Here is a 19165-nt window from a genome sequence, read left to right as displayed (position 1 = left end):
AACGTGTTGCTTTATGCTGCTTCATGGTCTTACCCCCCTTCCCCTCCTATTATCACCCTCCTACCCCCTCCTCTCTCTAACGTCCCTCTCTCTTCTTCCCCTCTTTCCTTTTCCGTCCGGTCCAACACCAAAGATTTTCAAACATGATTGAAATTAATAAAGTTTGGCCTCAATTACAAAAGGGGTTTATTCAGACATACCTTTGGTTTTTCTGAAGATTAATAACCCCTCTTGTTAAAATAAAATATGTCCAACACAAGAGGCCCTCAGCTCTCATCTGTTTGCCTAGCTGTTGGACAGGACAAGTTTAAAAAAACAAAAAACAAAAAAAAAAGACAAAAGTCACAGACGTACTCATCCGTGAGTTGCTCTTTGCTACTGATGCAGCCTTCACGCACACACTGAAGGCGGACTTCAGCAGCTTGTCAGTCGCCTCTCCCATGCCTGCAAGGAGTTTAGACTTACCATCAATCTGAACAAAACCAATGTCATGGCCCAGGTCACTGAGACCCCCCCCCCCCAACAATCGCCATTGACTGATACATCCTGGTCGTTGTGGAGAACTTCAACTACCTCTGGTCCACAATCAAGATCAAGTGGCAGGACAAGGTAACAAACACCAAGGTGCTGGAACGAGCCAACAAAGGCAGCATGCACGCAGGACTTAGTGAGAGACATCTCAGGTGGCTTGGCCATGTCTTGAAAATGGACACAGGCCGCATACCTACAGACCTCCTCTAATGCGAGCTAGTTAAAGGCCATAGAACAAGAGGGCGTCCAAAACTGTGCTTCAAAGGCGTCTGCAAGAAGGACATGGGGCGGTGCTCTATTAACCCCAACACATGGGAAAGTCAAGCAGAAGATCACTCTATCTGGAGACTCATAGTCAGACAGGGTACATCAGATGCATAGGCCAAGCGGAACGAGAATGCTGCACAGAAAAGAACCAGGAGGAAGCAGCGGCAGCAGCAGCTGAAAGAGCCATCATCCTTCACCTGTACCAAGTGTGGCAGGGACTGCCATTCCAGAATCGGACTGCACAGCCATTTCTGGTGGTGCAGGTAGATTCACAAGGAGCTACACCATCGTCTCTCGAGACAGACGGCTGCCGACGGAAAAACAATAGAATATCATCTCATTGGCCACATATAATTACACGCCGGGCTTGATGTGGCCAATGAGATCATATTCTATTGTTTTTCCTTGACTTTGACACATATGCTCCAGGAAAACATTCCAATCTTCCTTTAGCTACAGTCAGTGACTTGAACTGATACTGAAACTTTGGACCTTTAGTGAAATTGTCTACTTCCTGCTGGTCAGCAAAGTTTCAATCTGCACTTTCAGTTTCATCAGTGAGTCTTTATGGAAGAGTTCAGTCCAGGTTTAGAAGAGAACTCTTTACTGACAAACTGATCAAAAAAAGACTTGACCCTTGTGCTATCCTGGAAAAGCTTTACAGCTGTGTTTGCAGCAAACTGATGATTGGTTCAGATTTTCTTCATCAAATTAATTTATGAAGTAGGATAGATAAGGATGGTTTTCTGAGCTAAAGTTTCTTAACATTTTCTGTCAAATTTAGTATTGATATTGGAAAGTTCTTCAATAACTCTTTTTCAAGTTTTCATGAATCAGCAAATGTGTTTTAGTGAATCTTCATCCTCTGTAAAATATCTGCAGGGGATTTAAACATTCTTTCATCACTTGATTATGTGTGGGATCCATTAACATGCAATCAAGATTTCCCCATGGAAGTTTTTGTTTTACCCATAATTCAAAGTAATATTAAATTCTCAATGAACAATTCACTTTGCAATGTGATGATCTCATTTGAAAATGCTTTTTACAATTTAGGATTCAAGAGGAAAAATACAATTTAATCTGACATTTTTGAAATCAAAGCTTTAAATGAAAGCAAAATCTGTTGGATTTGAAATGGTCTTTTTTTTGGTTCCACAATTCAAGCGAAAATTTCTTTTCCAACTGTAAGTTCAACCTGCATTTTGTAATTGTATTTAGTCATGAATAATTCATTATAATAAATGACATTTCAATTCCTCGTCTAGTTTAACTTAATTTTAACGTCATTTCAAATCTCTTGCATTTTCTTTTTCCATCAAATTTTTGGGTCAAAATCCAATAGAAATGGCTAAACAGTGAAAATGTCATCTGTCAGTCTGTCATCAGGGCGGGTCCCACCTGACTGAATTTACCAAGTTCCTGGACCTCCAGCTGCATCACTGCTCCTGAACACACTTTTCTGTCTGATTTCAGGTTGGAAAACTGCAGTTTGTCAGAGATCAGCTGTGAAGCTCTGCTCTCAGCTCTGAAAAAAAAACCGTCCAATCTGAAAAAACTGGACCTGAGCTACAACAATCTGCAGGATTCAGGAGTTCTTCATCTATGTGGTTTTCTGCAGAGTCCAGGCTGCAGACTGCAGACTCTGAGGTCAGACTCCATGTTTCAGTTGTATTCAGACCAACATGATGACAAAGTTGTGTTGATCCACAGTGAGCAGAAATGTCCAGATTCTGATCTGCAGCAGCATCTTCCTGAAGCTGCTTGTTCTCTTCAAACATCTGCAGAAGAACTTCTTCTTTTCTTCCTGCAGCTGCTTGTTTCAAAGCTGTCTCCTGACATTTGTGCTCCACAAAGTTCTGCTTGCAGCCATCAGCTCTTCTTTGTGTCTTTGCTCCAACTATCTCCTTTAACCCTTGTGCTATCTTAGATGACCCCCCCCCCTTACATTGACGTGTTCTCCCTACCATGACAAAGGTGGATAAAGGTGGAAAGATTTCATGTAATCCATGGACACCAGTGAAGTTTACAAATCAGTGAAGAAAAAAGGTTCAGAGCACTGTCTAGTGGGTCTAGATGACCCAACTCCCAACGTTGAAGTGCCTAGAATAGCACAAGGGTTACTGCAAGTGCAGAAGAAGCAGCCGTGCACGCTCGCATGCACTCTGAGAGTCCAGCGGCTGATGTTCGCATCACTGGCTGGGAAAACCCAGCTGAGAGTCCAGCGGCTGATGTTTGAGCAGACAGTGACAGAGTCATGCCGCAGCTGGATGCTGCTCTGACAGACACATCCTCCACAAACTTCCTCACCTTTTCATCCACAAACATCATCACATCATCCATCAAAGCTCCCAGCAGCTTCTGACTCTTCATTCAGAGCTGAAGTCATGGATCAGGGATCAATGTCCAACATTTGCTGCTGACTCTTCCTCATCACTTCGTTCTTCTCTCTGCTTTGATCTGTTGGAGCTGGAAGTCTCTGCTTGAAGGGCTGCAGCAGAGAAGGACTGGAAGATCATCTCCTGAAAACTGGGATGAATTGACTTTCCAGCATCATGCTGCTGAAATTCTCCTATGATTCAGTGCTGTTTGGAGAAGAGCTGAGCAGAAAGAGGAAGTGGACTTTTCCTGCTGTTGCTGCAGAAACATCAGTTGGTTTGGATGCAGCCACAGGCTGATGTTTGACTTTCACACATCTGGACTTCTTTAGTGAAGCAGCTGCATGTTGTCCTGAATGTTCCTGAATGTTCTTCTTCCCTGCTTCTGCTGGAATCTTCTGTTCTTATGCGGTTGCTTCACATCTTTGGACTTTTTCCCAAACTTTCTGAACTTTTTCAGCTCTGAACTCTTTAGAAGAAGTGAAGGATGGTAAATGGTGTATACTTATATAGCGCCTTTCTACCTACAAGCCCCAAAGCACTTTACAGTTACAGTCTCATTCACCCAGTCACACACTGGTGGCGGCGGCTCCGCTGCCGAACACTGGCGCCAACCTTCCACCAGAGGCAAGGTGGGGTTCAGTGTCTTGCCCAAGGACACTTTGACACATGGGTGTGCAAGGCGGGAACCGAACCTGCAATGTTACTATCATGGGTCGACCGTCCTACCGCTGCACCACGGCCGCCCCATGGATGAAAAACATGAACTTTGTCTTTAAACTCAACTCTTTGTTCTGGATTCAGGTTGAACTACTGCTGTTTGTCAAAGATCAGCTGTGCTGCTCTGGTCTCAGCTCTGAAGTCCAACCCGTCCCACCTGACAGAACTGGACTTCAGCTGCAATAACCTTCAGTCTTCAGATGTTCAGCAGCTTCAGGATCTGGTGAAGAGTCCAAACTCCAAACTGCAGACTCTGAGGTCAGTAGAGGGTTGGAGTCAGGCCAGCTGCTTCCAGATCAGGGGTGGGCAAACTTTTCGATTCGTGGGCCACATAGGGTTTTAAAATTCAATAGAAGGGCCGGACCAGGAGCAGATGCGTGGAGTGTTACGGTAATCCACCATATAAGAGAAAGAAATGATATTGAATCTGGATAAAAACATTTGATTGAAATTAAATTTATAAATTAAAACAGAACATTTTTGAGTTTTTATTTTAAAACTGTGGCTTTTATTATCATTTTAGCACCAATGGCTTGATGTACATCATGTAAAACGCAAACTTAGAGAAATGCAGCGTTCATGTGGTGTTTGAATGATTGGAAGAATGAAAAACAAAAAATCTTCCAACACTAAATGGATGCTAGAGCAGGGGTCCGAAACTGCAAGAGGATGAATTAAAATATGTTCTATGTGTGTCTCCGCCGCGTTGCCAAACTGAAAAAAAAACATGCAGCTCTGATATTGTTCAGGGGGCCAGACCAAACATAGAGGCGGAGGCTACAGGACAACAGTCAGCCAATCAGAGCAGCAGAAGCTCCAATAGGTGAAGTAAAGTTAGCTGCTGCTCTGAACAGGACTGAAGCTCCTGCTGCTCTTTCTGCTGCTGTGCTGCATCACTGACTGACAGACCAGGATCAGGAGACACTCCTTCATCTCTGTGATTTTCTTTTATTTTATTTTTCTTTTCTTTTTTTTTTACAGGTGGAAAGGACCAACTCTTGTCATTCAGATTATCTCATAGAGAGGAGCAGCAGCAGCAGCTGGTCTGCAGAGATGTTGTGACTGGACGGTGTTCCTGGGAGGTGGAGAGCAGAGTGATGGAGGAATCAGAGGAAGTGGAGATGAGTGTCAGAGCTGCAGCAGGAACTGATCTGAGATCAGCTCCACTGTCTCTCTCAGCATCAAGTGGGCACTTATTGTGCTGCAGCTCCCCCGGTGGACTGATGGAGAACTGCACTTCCTCTTCTCATTCTAACTTGGAGTGTTGATCTGAAACATGGGTTGGATTCAGATGTTCAGCAGCTCCAGGATCTGGAGAAAAACAGACCTGCAGACAGACGTGACAATGTGACGTTACTTTTACTGCCACTGATTAAAGTTGGAGCAGGAGTTGAACATTACAAGCGTGGAGCCAGAAAAGCTCCATTTGCTTTTTGACAGATTGATTCTTACTAATAAATTATGTCGAAATGTTCAGGATGATTGTCGTCCAAGATGAGGGAGTTTACTGTGTGAAAACACTAATCCAGCACCATCCAGTCACTTCCGGTCTCACTTCCACACCAGACTAAAAAAAGGCGTGGAAACCCCCCCACAGTCACGTGTCAGAGTATGAATGCCTAACTAAAGAGGAAAGATCAACATGAAGCTTCATCTTCTCTGCATCTTCCTCACAAACAGCAGCTCAGTGTGAGGAAGAGGAGCCACCGGGTCAGAAGTCATGTGATCAAATTCTGCAGAACCATTACGGAGAAAGGCTGAAGCTGATTGGTCCAATACAGAAGCCTGACTGAAGGAAAGAGTCTGAAGAGACCAGAAGAAAAAGCGGTTTTCTTTCCATTTCTCAGAACAGCTGATCTGAAGACACAAATCTAAACAGTGATGACAAACAATGCCCACGACTAACGAAAATACGGTAATTTGCTTAAAAGATAAGAACAGCAAAGAACAAAAAAACATCCAAATGCCGAATTCATCTTCCCAAACAAAATCTGGATTTCAAAGAGACTCAAAGCCAGAAGGCAGTTTGCAGATTTGTGTTAAGCTGAACCTCACTGCTGCCCTCAGACTGATGAGAAAAAACACAGAGAAGCAGTTTGTCTGCTTTAGTCTTCTTCACAGCTTCTGATGGAGCTCTGTGATCTCACCTCAGTCCTGGGTTCAGCAGTCAGAACTGAACCTGAGGAGTCCAGCTTTGGAACCTGCAGAGAACCAACAAACAGCAGAAACCCACACTGTGGGAAAGACTCCACACTTCTAACTGATGTTCAGGTCTACTTTATTCTTCACAGTAAAGATTGGGACAGAACACTGAGAACCAGTCAACCAATCTCTACAAGAAAACATGAATCACAAGAACATTAGACGTCTGGTTCTTTATCCGCCTCACCTTAATACATTTTTAGGAAAATCTTTTTCTTTTCTTATCCATGATTTATTTGTAAATCTTTCTAGATAAGGAAAAACAAAACAATTCAAAACCACAATTACAAAGAAAGAAAAGAGGAAAAAAAATGAGGAAAATATTTTTCTATAGAAGTTTTTTGCTAATATGACCCAAAAAATATAAACTGTAGTTGCTACTTTTTTAAACCCATAATGAGATGTTTAGTGATCACATCAAGTGTTAGAATTAATCAAATTGGTTTCAGTGTTGTCATGGTAACACAGACAAAGGCAACATACACATTTTACCAGCATAAGCTACAACCACAATGAAGACGTTCCAGAGATGAAGATTAAACTAAGATAATAATCAAACAATGTAACAAAAACAAGTGAGCTCATTCAGAGCTAAAGTAGGCTAACTGGCAGCTGACCGTAGTGAAGGTGAAAGAAAGAAAAAAAAAGTCATTAGGATCAGAAAACCCAACTTGCTTTTTCTGATTCGTTCTGCTGGCATATGGCAGGAGCTGCTCTGTTACAGCTTTATGTACTCATCCCTGAATGTGGTGTCATTGTTTTATTGCATTGTTGTTCATAAACCACACTGTCTCTTGATCAGGATGTCACTGCAGTGACATGAAGGTTGGTGGCAATTATATCTCTATAAGTGATCAATAGTCTATACTTACATTACATAAATAAAGTCATGCAAAAAAATAAAATTAAAAACATGTAAACTTCAATGTTTGATTTCTTTCATTGCACAGGTATCTTTTTTCCTGACATTCTATCTCTATAGACATGTCATAGTTAAAACTAAATGTTGTATTTTTTTGTTACTAAAGTGTGCACAACTTTCTTTATGAGCATACATTTCCTTTTGGCAGTTATCTAACCCCGTATTAGTTTTTTTCATACTTCAAATAAATCCATCAAATTTACAATGAGTCTAGAACTGGTTTCATTTCGTTTTAATTTACATGATATTTTTCTCAAAATGTTTAATCTGTGCTTTTATTAGTTATAGGCTGATTCTGATTTGGCCCCTTTGAATGCATTCTGTTCTGATTTGTAGATTCCTTTGCTTCTTAAATTGAGAATATTCGCTCAATTATTTATTTTTTATCATAAAAAGGCTTCTCTACTGTGTGAGTTCTCATCTATCTTTTAAGATGAGATTTAAGTCTACACTTGTATCACATTAATTTCAAGAAAAAGGCTTCTCTCCTGTATGAATTCTCATGTGTCTTTTGAGATCAGATATTTGACCAAAACTTTTATCACATTCTTCACAAGTAAAAGGCTTCACTCCTGTGTGAGTCCTTATGTGTCTTATGAGATTGGAAACTTTACTAAAACTTGAATCACATTCTTTACACAAAAAAGGCTTTTCTCCTGTATGAGTTCTCATGTGTGTTTTCAGATTAGAAATACGACCAAAACTTTTATCACATTCTTTACAACGAAAAGGCCTCTCTCCTGTGTGAGTTCTTGTGTGTCTTATAAGATTAGATAGAGTACTAAAACTCACATCACATTCTTTACATGGAAAAGGCTTCTCTCCTGTATGAATTCTCATGTGTGAATTTAGATTAGAAATACGACTAAACCTTTTATCACATTCTTTACACGGAAAAGGCTTTTCTCCTGTATGGTTTCTCATGTGAATTCTGACTTGAGACAAGTAATCAAAGCTTTTACCACAATCTTGACAGACATAAGGTCTTTCGGACTCTGTTCTTAAGTGGATTGACACATTACTTGCAATTCCTATTCTTTTACCAAACTTTATATAGGTAGATATTTTTTCTTTTGGAGATTGCATGTGTCTTTTAATTAAAGATGCCTTTCTTGCTTTTTTTATAATAGAGACACTTTCTGATGTGCAAGAGCTGTCCACACTTTGGACATGACTTCTGTCTCTTCTCTTCCTCTGATCTCTGTTCTGTGGGTCTGTCTCTTCATCTGTAGTTGATGTTGATTCTTCATGTTGGCTTTCTTCTTCATCCTGACTATCAGTTACATTAAAGCTCTGCTGATTGCTTAGATCTGCTTCACTGTTCTCATCTTCCTCATAAGTAGGAATCTCCATCAAGATATCAGTCTCCAGCTTCAGATCAAGCTGATATTCATCCTGAATAATGCAGAGTTCCCCGGGTTCCTCTTTAATCTGTGGAGGTTCTGGTTCCTTCAGTTCCTCTTTAATCTGTGGAGGTTCTGGTTCCTGTAATTCCTCTTTAATCTGTAGAAGTTCTGGTTCCTGCAGTTCCTCTTTAGTCTGTGGAGATTCTGGTTCCTTCAGTTCCTCTCTAGTCTGTGGATGTTCTGGTTCCTCATGCTCCACTCTGAAGTTCCTCTGCTGGTTGCAAGGATCCTCTTCAGTCACCCAGTGTTGGGGGAGAACTGTAGGAACACAAACACAAGAAGGAATCCTTTTATACTTTAAATGTCTTTTTGTATTGTTAAGAACCAAGAAAAATCTAAACCACCTCAAACCTACTTCAGTTTAAATTTTCATTTTTAAATTTCCTCCATTTTCTGAACTAGCTGAATCCCCATCGGGGTCACGGGGATCCTAAAGCCTATACCAGCTACTGTTGGGCAAAAGCAGGGTACGTCCTGGACAGGTTGCCAGTCCATCTGAGGACAGATGTCTCAGTGACCATGGAGAATGTGATGGAGAATCTGCTCCTGGACCAGTAGGTTTCAGCTTGTTTGTGATCCATTTTAATGTAACTGCGTAAAGACAATAAATAAATAAAAGTGCTAATCTTTTCTAAATTGATTTCTTTCTAAACAAGGAAATGAAATCAGCAGCAGAGGAAAATGTTCAACATCTCAGAGGTGGCTGTTGTGGAGCAGAAAGTGACAAAAATCAGTAAGGATGAAGTGACCAAGACAGTAAAGAAGATGAAGAGGGGAGGAGTTGCACTGTCTTTTTGAAGATCTAGAGCAGAGGCGGTGGAGGAGTTTAAATATCTGGGGGTCTTGTTCACAAGTGAGGGAAGACCGGAGCATGAGATTCACAGGCGGATCGGAGCGGCATCCGTAGTTATGCAGTCGCTGTATCGGTCTGTTGTGGTGAAGAGATAGCGAAGCCAATAAGCAAAGCTCTCAGTTTATCGGTCAATCTTCTTTCCAATACTCACCTATGATCATGACCGAAAGAAAAGGGTCCCGAACACAAGCTGCTGAAATGAGCTTCCTCCGTAGGGTAGCTGGGCGCTCCCTTAGAGATAGGGTGAGAAGCCCGGTCACCCACATAGACCTCGGAGTAGAACCGCTTCTCCTCCACATCGGAGAGAGCCACTTGAGGTGGCTCAGGCATCTAGTCCGGATGCCTCCTGGACCCTTCTCTGGGGAGGTGTTCCGGGCATGTCCCACTGGGCGGAGGCACCGGGGAGGAGCCAGGACACGCTGGAGAGACAACGTCTCTCGGCTGGCCTGGGAACGCCTTGGGATCCCCCAGAGGACCTAGAGGAAGTGGCCAGGGTGGGGGAAGTCTGAGCATCTTTGTTTAGACTGCCCCGCGAAAAGATAAGTGAAGGAAGATGGATGGATGGATGGATGGATGGATGGATGGATGGATGGATGGATGGATGGATGGATGGATGGATGGATGGATGGATGGATGGATGGATGGATGGATGGATGGGGCAGAGGTTAACAACGTTTATGGCATGAAGCGCCAATTTGAACCTTAACAACTGTGCCATCACCAACTATAATGCAAACTCTAATACAAAGAAATACAAACATATTTCCAATAGATCTGAAAAGTTATTTAATTCTCTATCAGAAGGTCAAATAGCTTTTTGAAACATATTTTGGTATTAACTAAAAAAAATGCTTTCATAACAATACTGCACAAGGAAAATAGGTCATAGCCAAAATAGTATTGTAACTATATTGGTTAAAAAAACAAAACTACTGCATTTGTGGTATTTCATAATTACAATAATATAAATTTTCTTCAGTTGGACAGCGTCATTATTATTTTCTTTTTTTTTTACCCAGGCTAGCTGGCTTCTGGTTAAAATGGCCACATTATTTTCCCCTTGAGCTGAATACAACCCTGACAGCAATTAAGAATGACTAAATTCCGGTCATTTCCGTTGGCTTCATGAATGAACATCAATGTAATTTCAACTAAAGGACACGTCACGTGAAACTGAACAAAAAAAGACAAACGATTGTGTACACTGCATCTGAAGCATTGACTGTATTTGAGAACAGCAGCGTAGCTTAGATGAAATCCACCAATTAGCTAATTACCAAGACAAGTCTAATATTTTGCAAACCTTCATTAGCCAAACGTTGCTCCAAATTTCACTCCTCCAACAGTAAATTTGGTGCCTAATGCCTAACGAGTGTTCATTTTGGACACCGCCTGCATTCCTTTATCCTTGGAGTGTCTTTCTTGCTCTTCTTTCTAAACTGGAGACTGATGTTTCCTTTAATCTTTTGTCCATTTTTCACAACCTTGAATAAACTTTTCTGTCTGTCAAATACGGTGGCCGAGAGGTGCAAGACACATTTACATAAGATACAACAACGACAAATCCCGATACAAACGAACAAATCATGAAGCACTGAAAACTATTTAAGTACAAATGAATTACTACTGAAACACAACAGCAAATCACAATACAAATTACAGGGTCCTTAAAACACAAAAGCAAATCTGGGTGCAAATTACAAAATACTGAATCACAAAAACAAGCTCAGTAAAAATCAGTACAAATCCAGAAACACAACAACGAAAGCGGACACACAACTTTTAACAGAAAGGGAATGTCCTGAATCCCGGAAGTGAAGTAATATAAAACAAATTGTGTACGATTTTTAAATTTATGTATTATTATTTTTTTCACGTGGACATTTTAAATACATGAAACAGTCCAAAAGCATTTTTTTAAGTTCATTCATTCATTTTCTAATCCGTTTGTTCCCTTTTGGGGTCGCGAGGCTGCCAGAACCTGTCCCGACCACTTGCAGGCAAAGGCTGGGGACACCCAGGATAGGTCGCCAGTCTGTCGAAGGACCACAATCACACATCCAAGCACGCTCACATTCACACCTATGGACAATTTAGAGTAACTCAACACTGGGTGGAAACCAGAGAAAGTAAAATTGTCATCAATCTTATGAATCAAATCTTTAATTGACTGGTGTGGGATTCGGAGTTGGATGAAGTGTACAGCTTGCCATAAAAGGAACATATTTCTTCAGAGATCTTTTGAGGATCAGAGCATAAATAATTATTTTTATGGAGTTATTATTATTTTCATTAAAAAGAGGCTTGGAACAAATCAGGTTTTACTCATTTATAATTTCAGTTTCTTTTTGCTTATAATTTTTAGCTATTAATTTTCTATGTTTAATGGCAATTTGTCGTACTTTTAGTTTAAAGAATTCCCACTTGTCAATTTAACAACTTTGATGGTTTCTAATAGTTCGGTAATAGCACGGCCAAAGTTTTAATTAGTGAGGAGTGAGGATTTAGATTTCCAGTAGCCTCTTCCAAAGTATTATTTTTAATTTGAGAGCTGATATTAAGTTCAATCAAACAGTGATCAGTCAGGGGAGATGCTGACATGCTAACGCCGATTTTGTTTTGTAAAGGTTATTTAAGACTAGCCAGAAGTCAATCTGAGATTTTTAAGAGCCATTAGGTTTAAACCAAGAGAATGCTTGTTTGAGAGGGTTGTTTTATTTTTCAGGGGTCAGAAACATTAATATCAAGACAAAAAATCCTGTAAGCTTGGATAGAAATGATGGGTATTGAACTTTGAGGGTACTCTATCAAGACATTCATCCTTTACCGTGTTATAATCACCACCGATTACTACTTTATTTGTACAATATTTATGATTAAGAATTTTGATGTGGTTTGCCATTTCTACTAATAATAATTTGTTTCGACAAGGAATATTATAGCCATTGACACTGGATAAGATCAGAAAACCTTTATCTCTTTTGAGAACACAAATACGCCAGTGGCCATAATTATCAGAGATATAGGTGACTACTTTGAATGGACAGTATTTAAAGAGCAAAGCAACACCAGAAGATTTGTTTGTACCGTGAAACTGTACCTGAAACTGATTTTTTTCTCCCCATTGATTAAACCGAAAGCTGTATGTCTGCTTTATGGGATTCTTGCAAGAAAAAGCAGCTGGCCTTCTCATTTTTGCAAAATAGGAAAATAGATTTTTTTTTTAATTGTCTCGTAAACCCCTAGCATCAAAGGAAACAAAGTTAACATTAATAAAATACAGAAAATAAAACAACAATAAATAAAGTGATTTCTTACTTACACTTACTGAACCTGATTTACATATGCTATTTGGACACCAGGTCCCAAATAACAGTTTAATACAACACTAGACCTCAAACTTTTAGAAAAATAGATTTCGACAAGTTTATGACTTTAAAGTTAACAACGACAGAGATTTGCTTACCTCTGTGAACTTAAGCTATATAAAAAAACAGACCATTGTTCGAAATAAGCGGTTATCCGGATAACCGAACCAGATTTCATGGAGGACAACCAAATATGAACATGATGGTTGTCCGTGTGACAACCTGGTCTTTTATTCAAAATTTGGGTATTTTACAACTATTTTTTAAGTTTCGAAGGTTAGTTTTTGGCAACCTCTGAATTGAGACGTATGCAGCAAATTCTTTCCACAAATGAAGACAAATGAAGTGCGTGCATGCTAGCGAATCCTCTCTGTTTCTACATGTAAACTTTTCAATAAAGATTATTCAAATAAATGTATTGAACAACAGTACACTATCAAAATAATCAGCCCATTAACAGAAGATTTAACACATTCATAAAAGACTGTAACTTTCACTCATAACAGAACAGACTGACATGATCTGAAAAAAAACTTTTTCCATGGGATTAATATGATATTCTAAATTTTTACAACAGTCTTTGTATTTTATATTCTTTAAGCAACAATTATCAAAACCAAAGAAAAAAGAACCAAAATATGTCAATCTGTGTAAAGATACTAGGTATAAAGATATTAGTTTCAAGGTTTATGCTTTACTATGTGTAACCAGATGCTTCATCTTTTAGTAAAATGTTTGTTTTAAATATTTAAAGAGCTTTTTAAATGTCCATCATAAGAGGCAGTTCATATTAGATGTATAGAAGAAATAAAGATGGAAGTAATGACAGCTGAGTAAGTTTCATTGCTGTTGAATATTGGTACCAAAAGACAAAAGACAAAATTGGGGAGGACGACCAAATATTACTTGCCAGACAACCATTTTCCCCCCCTTATTTCTAACGCTACCAACCATAAGAGGTATATGCTTTACACAACACAGCATTTATCTTAATTAACTCCAAAAGTGTGAAGAATAATAAAAAAATGCACAGCTACAATTGGACTCCATTAGCGTACCTAATGTGGCCCAAATACTAGACGTTGTGTCCCACAGCTCTCGCTTTCTCCATTTTGGGCCAGACAGCAGCTCTTGCTTCTCCGTGGGATTTGCAAAAATCTTACTTGAAGAAGATGCCCAGCTCTTTACAAGCCTTTGCATCTCTAGAAATCTTCCAGAAGATGTCGCGGTAGTGCCTCATACTGAACTGGTTTAGGATTAGGCAGTGCATCCAGGTTTGTCTCCTCCCCAAACGATGTGCTGTATCCACAGCCATGTCCAATACCGAAGTGTGCTGTGGCCTGATCTTTGCCAGCACTTCTTTGGGGGTGTTTTCTTCGCCGTTTTCTTTCAAGCCTTGCACCGTATTTTGACAACCATAGGGCGCACTGGGTGGTAGGGCGCGGTCTCAGTCACTGGGGATTTTTCTGTCTTTGACATATACAAAAGGCGCACCGGGTGTTAAGGCGCGGGCACGTTAACGCCCCGTTCAGACCCTTAGCGATTCTAGAGTGGGTTAATAAAACATTCGGTCTCTGTTCTTTAGAGGAAACTTTTTTTGTTGTTACTGTTCACCCTAACTGAATAACACAAACTGAATGGTCACTCACTTGCGTGCTCTTGTCTCCCTTCCTCCTTATCCCACAAGCATTAAAGACACACAGCACACACAGAGGGGATTAGCGAATGCCATCACATGTCCTTTCTTCCTATCTATATGCTAGTGTAACCCTGACATGCTTTGCAGCTTCGCCCATCCGCAGCAATGACATAAAGCTCTCGCGAGAGTTTGCGTGATTCTCGCACTAGGCTTTATAAAGGGGCATGCGCAGTCAGTTTTGTTGACGGAAGTCGGACAAAAGGGGCTGTCACTGCATGCATGAGACGCAGGAGGGGTCGCTATGCGAACAAGTAGCGTGGGAACTGGTGAGTGTTTTGTATATATTGGGGTGTCATTCTTATTAAACACTCTCGGTTGTGTGCCCAGGCGGATCAGCTGATGCTGGCGTTAGCTGAGTTTGTCTTGTTGAACGGGTTATGTGTGTTTTGTTGTTCTGTGCACACAGTGGTTTTGAAATGCTGACGTGTTGTCACTGATGTTTGGGATTTGATTCACTCTTTATTGGTTTGTATTCACTGAATTTATTGATTATGTTTGATTTGGAGTACTCTTTTTGAACTTTAGTAATTTATTTGCTGGAATTTGTGTTTTACTTAAATGTCCTCTTCCATTACAAAGAAGTTAGTTATTGCTGGTTCTGTGCAGGCCAGGTTCCACCGAGGATGGAGGCTGTTCAGCCTTGAATTCAGGCCTTTCCAAGTGGGAAACATTGGACTGGGCGGTAGGAAGCATCTACACCTACACCCCCATATGTGGATATGATGGATTATGCGATGAACTCTGCTTACACTGAACTTCTTGGACTGGATTCATGAACATTATTGGAGGATGGACAGCAGATGCACTGCAGTGAACTGATTTATGTTTTTTGCTTGGTTACTTTCTGTTGTAAATCAAATATGAATACATATATACACTTTCTGCATCTTAATGTTGCTTGTCATCATTAGCACTTCCTCTGAAACTAAACTTTGGCCCTTTATAACTAGCTTTAACTAGAGTCTGGTGGATTCTAGTTAACTGGCTACACTAGAAAACGCTGCTGCTCTCAGCACATACACATACACACATACACAAACAGACAGACTTGTGCGGCACGCGCTGTCACGTCTCCTTTCTTCATATGCACTAGCGAAAACGTGCTGCTTTCATCGGCACACACACACACACACACAAACTGGCGCCAGTATGTCTATTACAATAAATTCTTCATTGCTGGAACTGGAGCTGGAGCTACTGGTGCTTGAAATATTCATGTTTTCTTTGTATGATTCTGAAAATCGCGTAAATACTTGCTCTCGTCTGAGTGAAAAGCGAGTTTAAGAAGCGTAAAGTTGCGCAGCGCCACCTTGTGTACTGGAGTATCTCTGTTTTACATTAAGCCCAATCTAATATCAGGGAATGAATTTGCATGTTCACTCGGCTCATCGTAAGCGGAAATCGCCTGGGTGTGAACACAAAAAACGTGGCGAAAAACGCTGGGGAATAACGTACGCCGATATACGTCCCGGTGTGTACAGGCCTTAAAGCAGTGGGCAAGCTTCCTGTTCTGCTCACTCCTCCTGTACTGAAATGGTTGAGGGTTACGAGGTAGAAGGAGCATAGAAGGCTTTAAAATGTAGATGGTTGCACTCCCCTTAGATTCCACTTGTCCTTTACGTCTCTCTCCCTTCCTCACTGCATCTTCTTCTACGACCCACAACTACACATTAGGCGCACCGGCTCATAGGGCGCCCCCTGCTGGTGGAAGAAAATGTATAACTTTTAAGTGCACCTTATAGTCCTGAAATTACAGTAGTTTCAAATTCCAGCACCATTTATATCGCTCCATCTCCACCACCACCACTTTAAGTCACCATTTTCTCTTTTAAGCACAGAAACTTCTTTTTCCAGATCGCTCACTTTGGATTTACAGTCATTTATATCGGCAGCGATTACTTCAGTGATTATTGTTAGATTAGCCAGAATCAGAGTTTTCCCATCAACATCATCAAATGGAGGGTTTGGTGGGTCTAATCTGGGTTTCTTTTTAGTAGCCGGCGAGGACACGTCCATTGCGTTTTTGTGGTCATTTGTTGCCATCTCTGGGTTTTTGGCTGCAGCACTTGGCTTCTCTAAAGCGTTAGGCTTTTCTCATGGGATTCTTAATTTGTAGGAGCTCTTAAGATTGTTGATTTTTTTCTTTGCTTTACATCTTTTTCCAGTGGTAGGACTTAACGGTAACAAAAACTTAGAGCAAAAACGAGTTTAGCGGTTTGAAAACGAGGTCAAAATTGATAGTTTGGGATCAGACTGGAACAGCTCAAAGAGGGTAAAAACAGCGATCAGACCAGTGTGCGCGGCCGCAGGGGCATCTCTTTGAACAAACATTTCTTTTTTTCTAATTATTTTGCATAAAGTGCAGCAATTCTGGTAATAACATAGTCAATACATTTGTCTTTGACCTGCTTCTCAATTTTTTGGGATCTGTACAGTGTAACATAGGAAATTTTCCGGACAAAAGGTTCGGTTCAAAAAACCACTCGTCTTTTTTTAAAGGTAAGTCGGTTGTTGTCTAATTTTGCTACTAGACAATTTTTATATGTGCTTTCTTCATCTCATGCAAATTTCATGAAGAAAATTAAAGCAAGTACCTGTTTTTGATTCGCAATTCGTAAAAGGGCCCACATACTCTTTCGTAATTTAGTTATTATCTATAATTATGTAACATCAGCTCCTATTTTTATTAATCTACAACAGTTATATTTGATTTGATCATCAGCTTGTTCAAGATGATTGGGATATTTCTTAGGCCTTCTGAGGTTACAACAAATACCGTGAGTCACGAGGTCGGTTTCTAGCAAGCTGATTGGCTGCTATCACTGTCTACAAACATACAGGAGCACATGTAACTGGATAAAATGCTGTTTGAATGTTGTATTTTTCATAAAATATTTGTTTTTCATAAAATAAACAGTAATCAGGAACTTTAAAAAATATTTTATAGTATTTTACCCATTATTTTAATATTTCTGCAGACACTTTGTTTTTCCTTTTTTTTCTAACTTTCATCACGTTCTCACATTTTCTGTGAAAAATGGATCTGCTACCTGGATATTTACATTTGAAATTTTCTGTGCTTTCAGTTTTTGACACCGTGGCTCCAAAGAAGGTTTTACTGAAACTTGGGATCAGGTTTCTAGGAACTCTTATGTCCAGCTGTAGTGACTTTATCACCTCAAACTGTTTCTAAGGTCACTTCTGAGGAAGAACCAAGCCTTGTGTAAATAAGACGTCTACTTTAAAGGGTATTTTTAAGCCAAGTCATTACATTAACATTTAAGGTCAAGCTGAAGATTTACTCTGCCCCACAACATCTGTTGTCATGATTATTTGATCATATGGAAATAAAGATTGATTTGACAGATTTGTTATTCTTGTAGTTATTTTCACTACCTTTGTAATGATGCCTCCCTTTCTTGAAATTTAAACCCTCTCAACCTCGTTTCGGGTCACAAAAATGTACTGATTTTGCTATTTAATCGGGAAATAAAAAATCTAAATGTGCTCACTTGAAGTGGCATAACTTCCTTATTATTTGAGCTATCTGAATAATCTTTAAATTATTGGAAAGCTCTCTTTCATTCTTTAGGCCATTTCCAATTACATAAAGTTACTGAATGAAGTTTAAAATGTTACAAAACTAAAATGGCAGCAACAGACGAGGAAAACAAAGACGTTCATGGATCTCTATGTGTCTGCAGGTGGATGCAGTGAACAAACCTGCAATGTGTAGCTGAAGCTGCGGGTTCCAGCTGCTATCCAACAGTCTGCGCTGACGACAGAGCTCCTCCTCGTTCTGGACGATGGTTCCTTCAGCAGCAGAAAGTTTGTTTCTGACAGAACTTTCCTGAGGTTCTGAAGACATGGTTCCTGCTCCGATCTTCAGCTCCAACTCCCACAAACACCGCCGTCCTCTTCACTGCAGCTCCGATCGATCATCTGCTAGTCTCACAATCACAGCAATCCACGTTGTCTTTCCGTTCAACACTTCTTCACTCATTTACGACACTTTGGAAAATGCTGAGAGTTCCCACACGAACCACGTATCGTCCTTTCTGTCCAAAATCCTCACAAACGTCACAACAAAACACCGCCACCTGTCAACACAAGCTAACGCTGATGGCCTGCTAACAAGCTAACGCTGCTAGTGCCTCGTGTTGTTTACTTCCGGGTCACGTGCAGAAACTTTATTTAAAAAGAAACGTATGAACAGCTTAACTGACCCTCAGTATGGTTCAAAATGATTCCAATATTTTTTAAAACAGTTTTAATTCAGGAAATAATAAAGAAAAGAAAATCAAAATAGAAAAAAATACATGTTCGGGGAAACTTGATTAGAGCTGTTGTGACGTCATCATACTGCTAATTCGAAATGAATATTGCGACAATGTTCTCAGGGTGGATGTGAAAACGCAAATGTAATCCCTTCTTTGAATTTTCGTTTTAATTATGACACAGAATACGCGGTTATTAAGTAGAAAATGAAAAAGCATTTGGAAGTATTGATTTTTAATTTTAATTTTGAGTCATTTGATGCAGTTACATTTTGAAAATTAAAAAACATTTCTATTAATCCATTTTAATTGTCAAATCAGACAATTCTAAATGAATTTTAAATGAAATGACAAATACCATTTTCATTATCATTTTAATTAAGTGACAGAATAATTGGTGTTGAATAAGAAAATGTAAAAGCATTTTGGTGGATTGCTTTTTCATTTTAATTTTGAGTCAAAAAATTCAGCTTCATTTTGAAAATGAAAAAGCATTTCTGGTTTTGATTTTTATATTTAATTATGCTACAAAGTCGCTTCCA

At 39.9% G+C, this 19165-nt stretch overlaps 1 protein-coding gene and 1 long non-coding RNA gene across 3 annotated transcripts in view; one reads left to right on the top strand and one right to left on the bottom strand.

The window, feature by feature from the left end:
• LOC144986480 (NACHT, LRR and PYD domains-containing protein 12-like) overlaps positions 1–7024 on the top strand; it is a 171154-nt gene extending 164130 nt beyond the window's left edge. For both annotated transcript variants that reach the window (XM_078933959.1, XM_078933958.1), the window contains 3 exons: positions 2275–2448; positions 3981–4154; positions 4878–7024. In XM_078933959.1, coding sequence (XP_078790085.1) covers positions 2275–2448; positions 3981–4154; positions 4878–4917 — 388 coding nt within the window. In that variant the 3' untranslated portion in view covers positions 4918–7024. The remainder of the gene's footprint in view (positions 1–2274; positions 2449–3980; positions 4155–4877) is intronic.
• Positions 6158–18733, bottom strand: LOC144981348 (uncharacterized). The gene is made up of 2 exons (XR_013652072.1): positions 18070–18733; positions 6158–8684 (listed from the first exon to the last, which is right to left on the bottom strand). It is a non-coding gene; the product is annotated as an uncharacterized LOC144981348 (long non-coding RNA).
• Between the last annotated feature and the right edge of the window lie 432 nt (positions 18734–19165).

The sequence above is a fragment of the Oryzias latipes genome, chromosome 2 (genome assembly GCF_053564925.1).
Source record: "Oryzias latipes strain Hd-rR chromosome 2, Olatipes_Hd-rR_3.1".
NCBI classification, from domain to species: Eukaryota; Metazoa; Chordata; class Actinopteri; order Beloniformes; family Adrianichthyidae; genus Oryzias; species Oryzias latipes.
The sequence above is the reverse complement of the archived record's forward strand: the minus strand, read 5'-3'. Positions and strand labels throughout refer to the sequence as shown.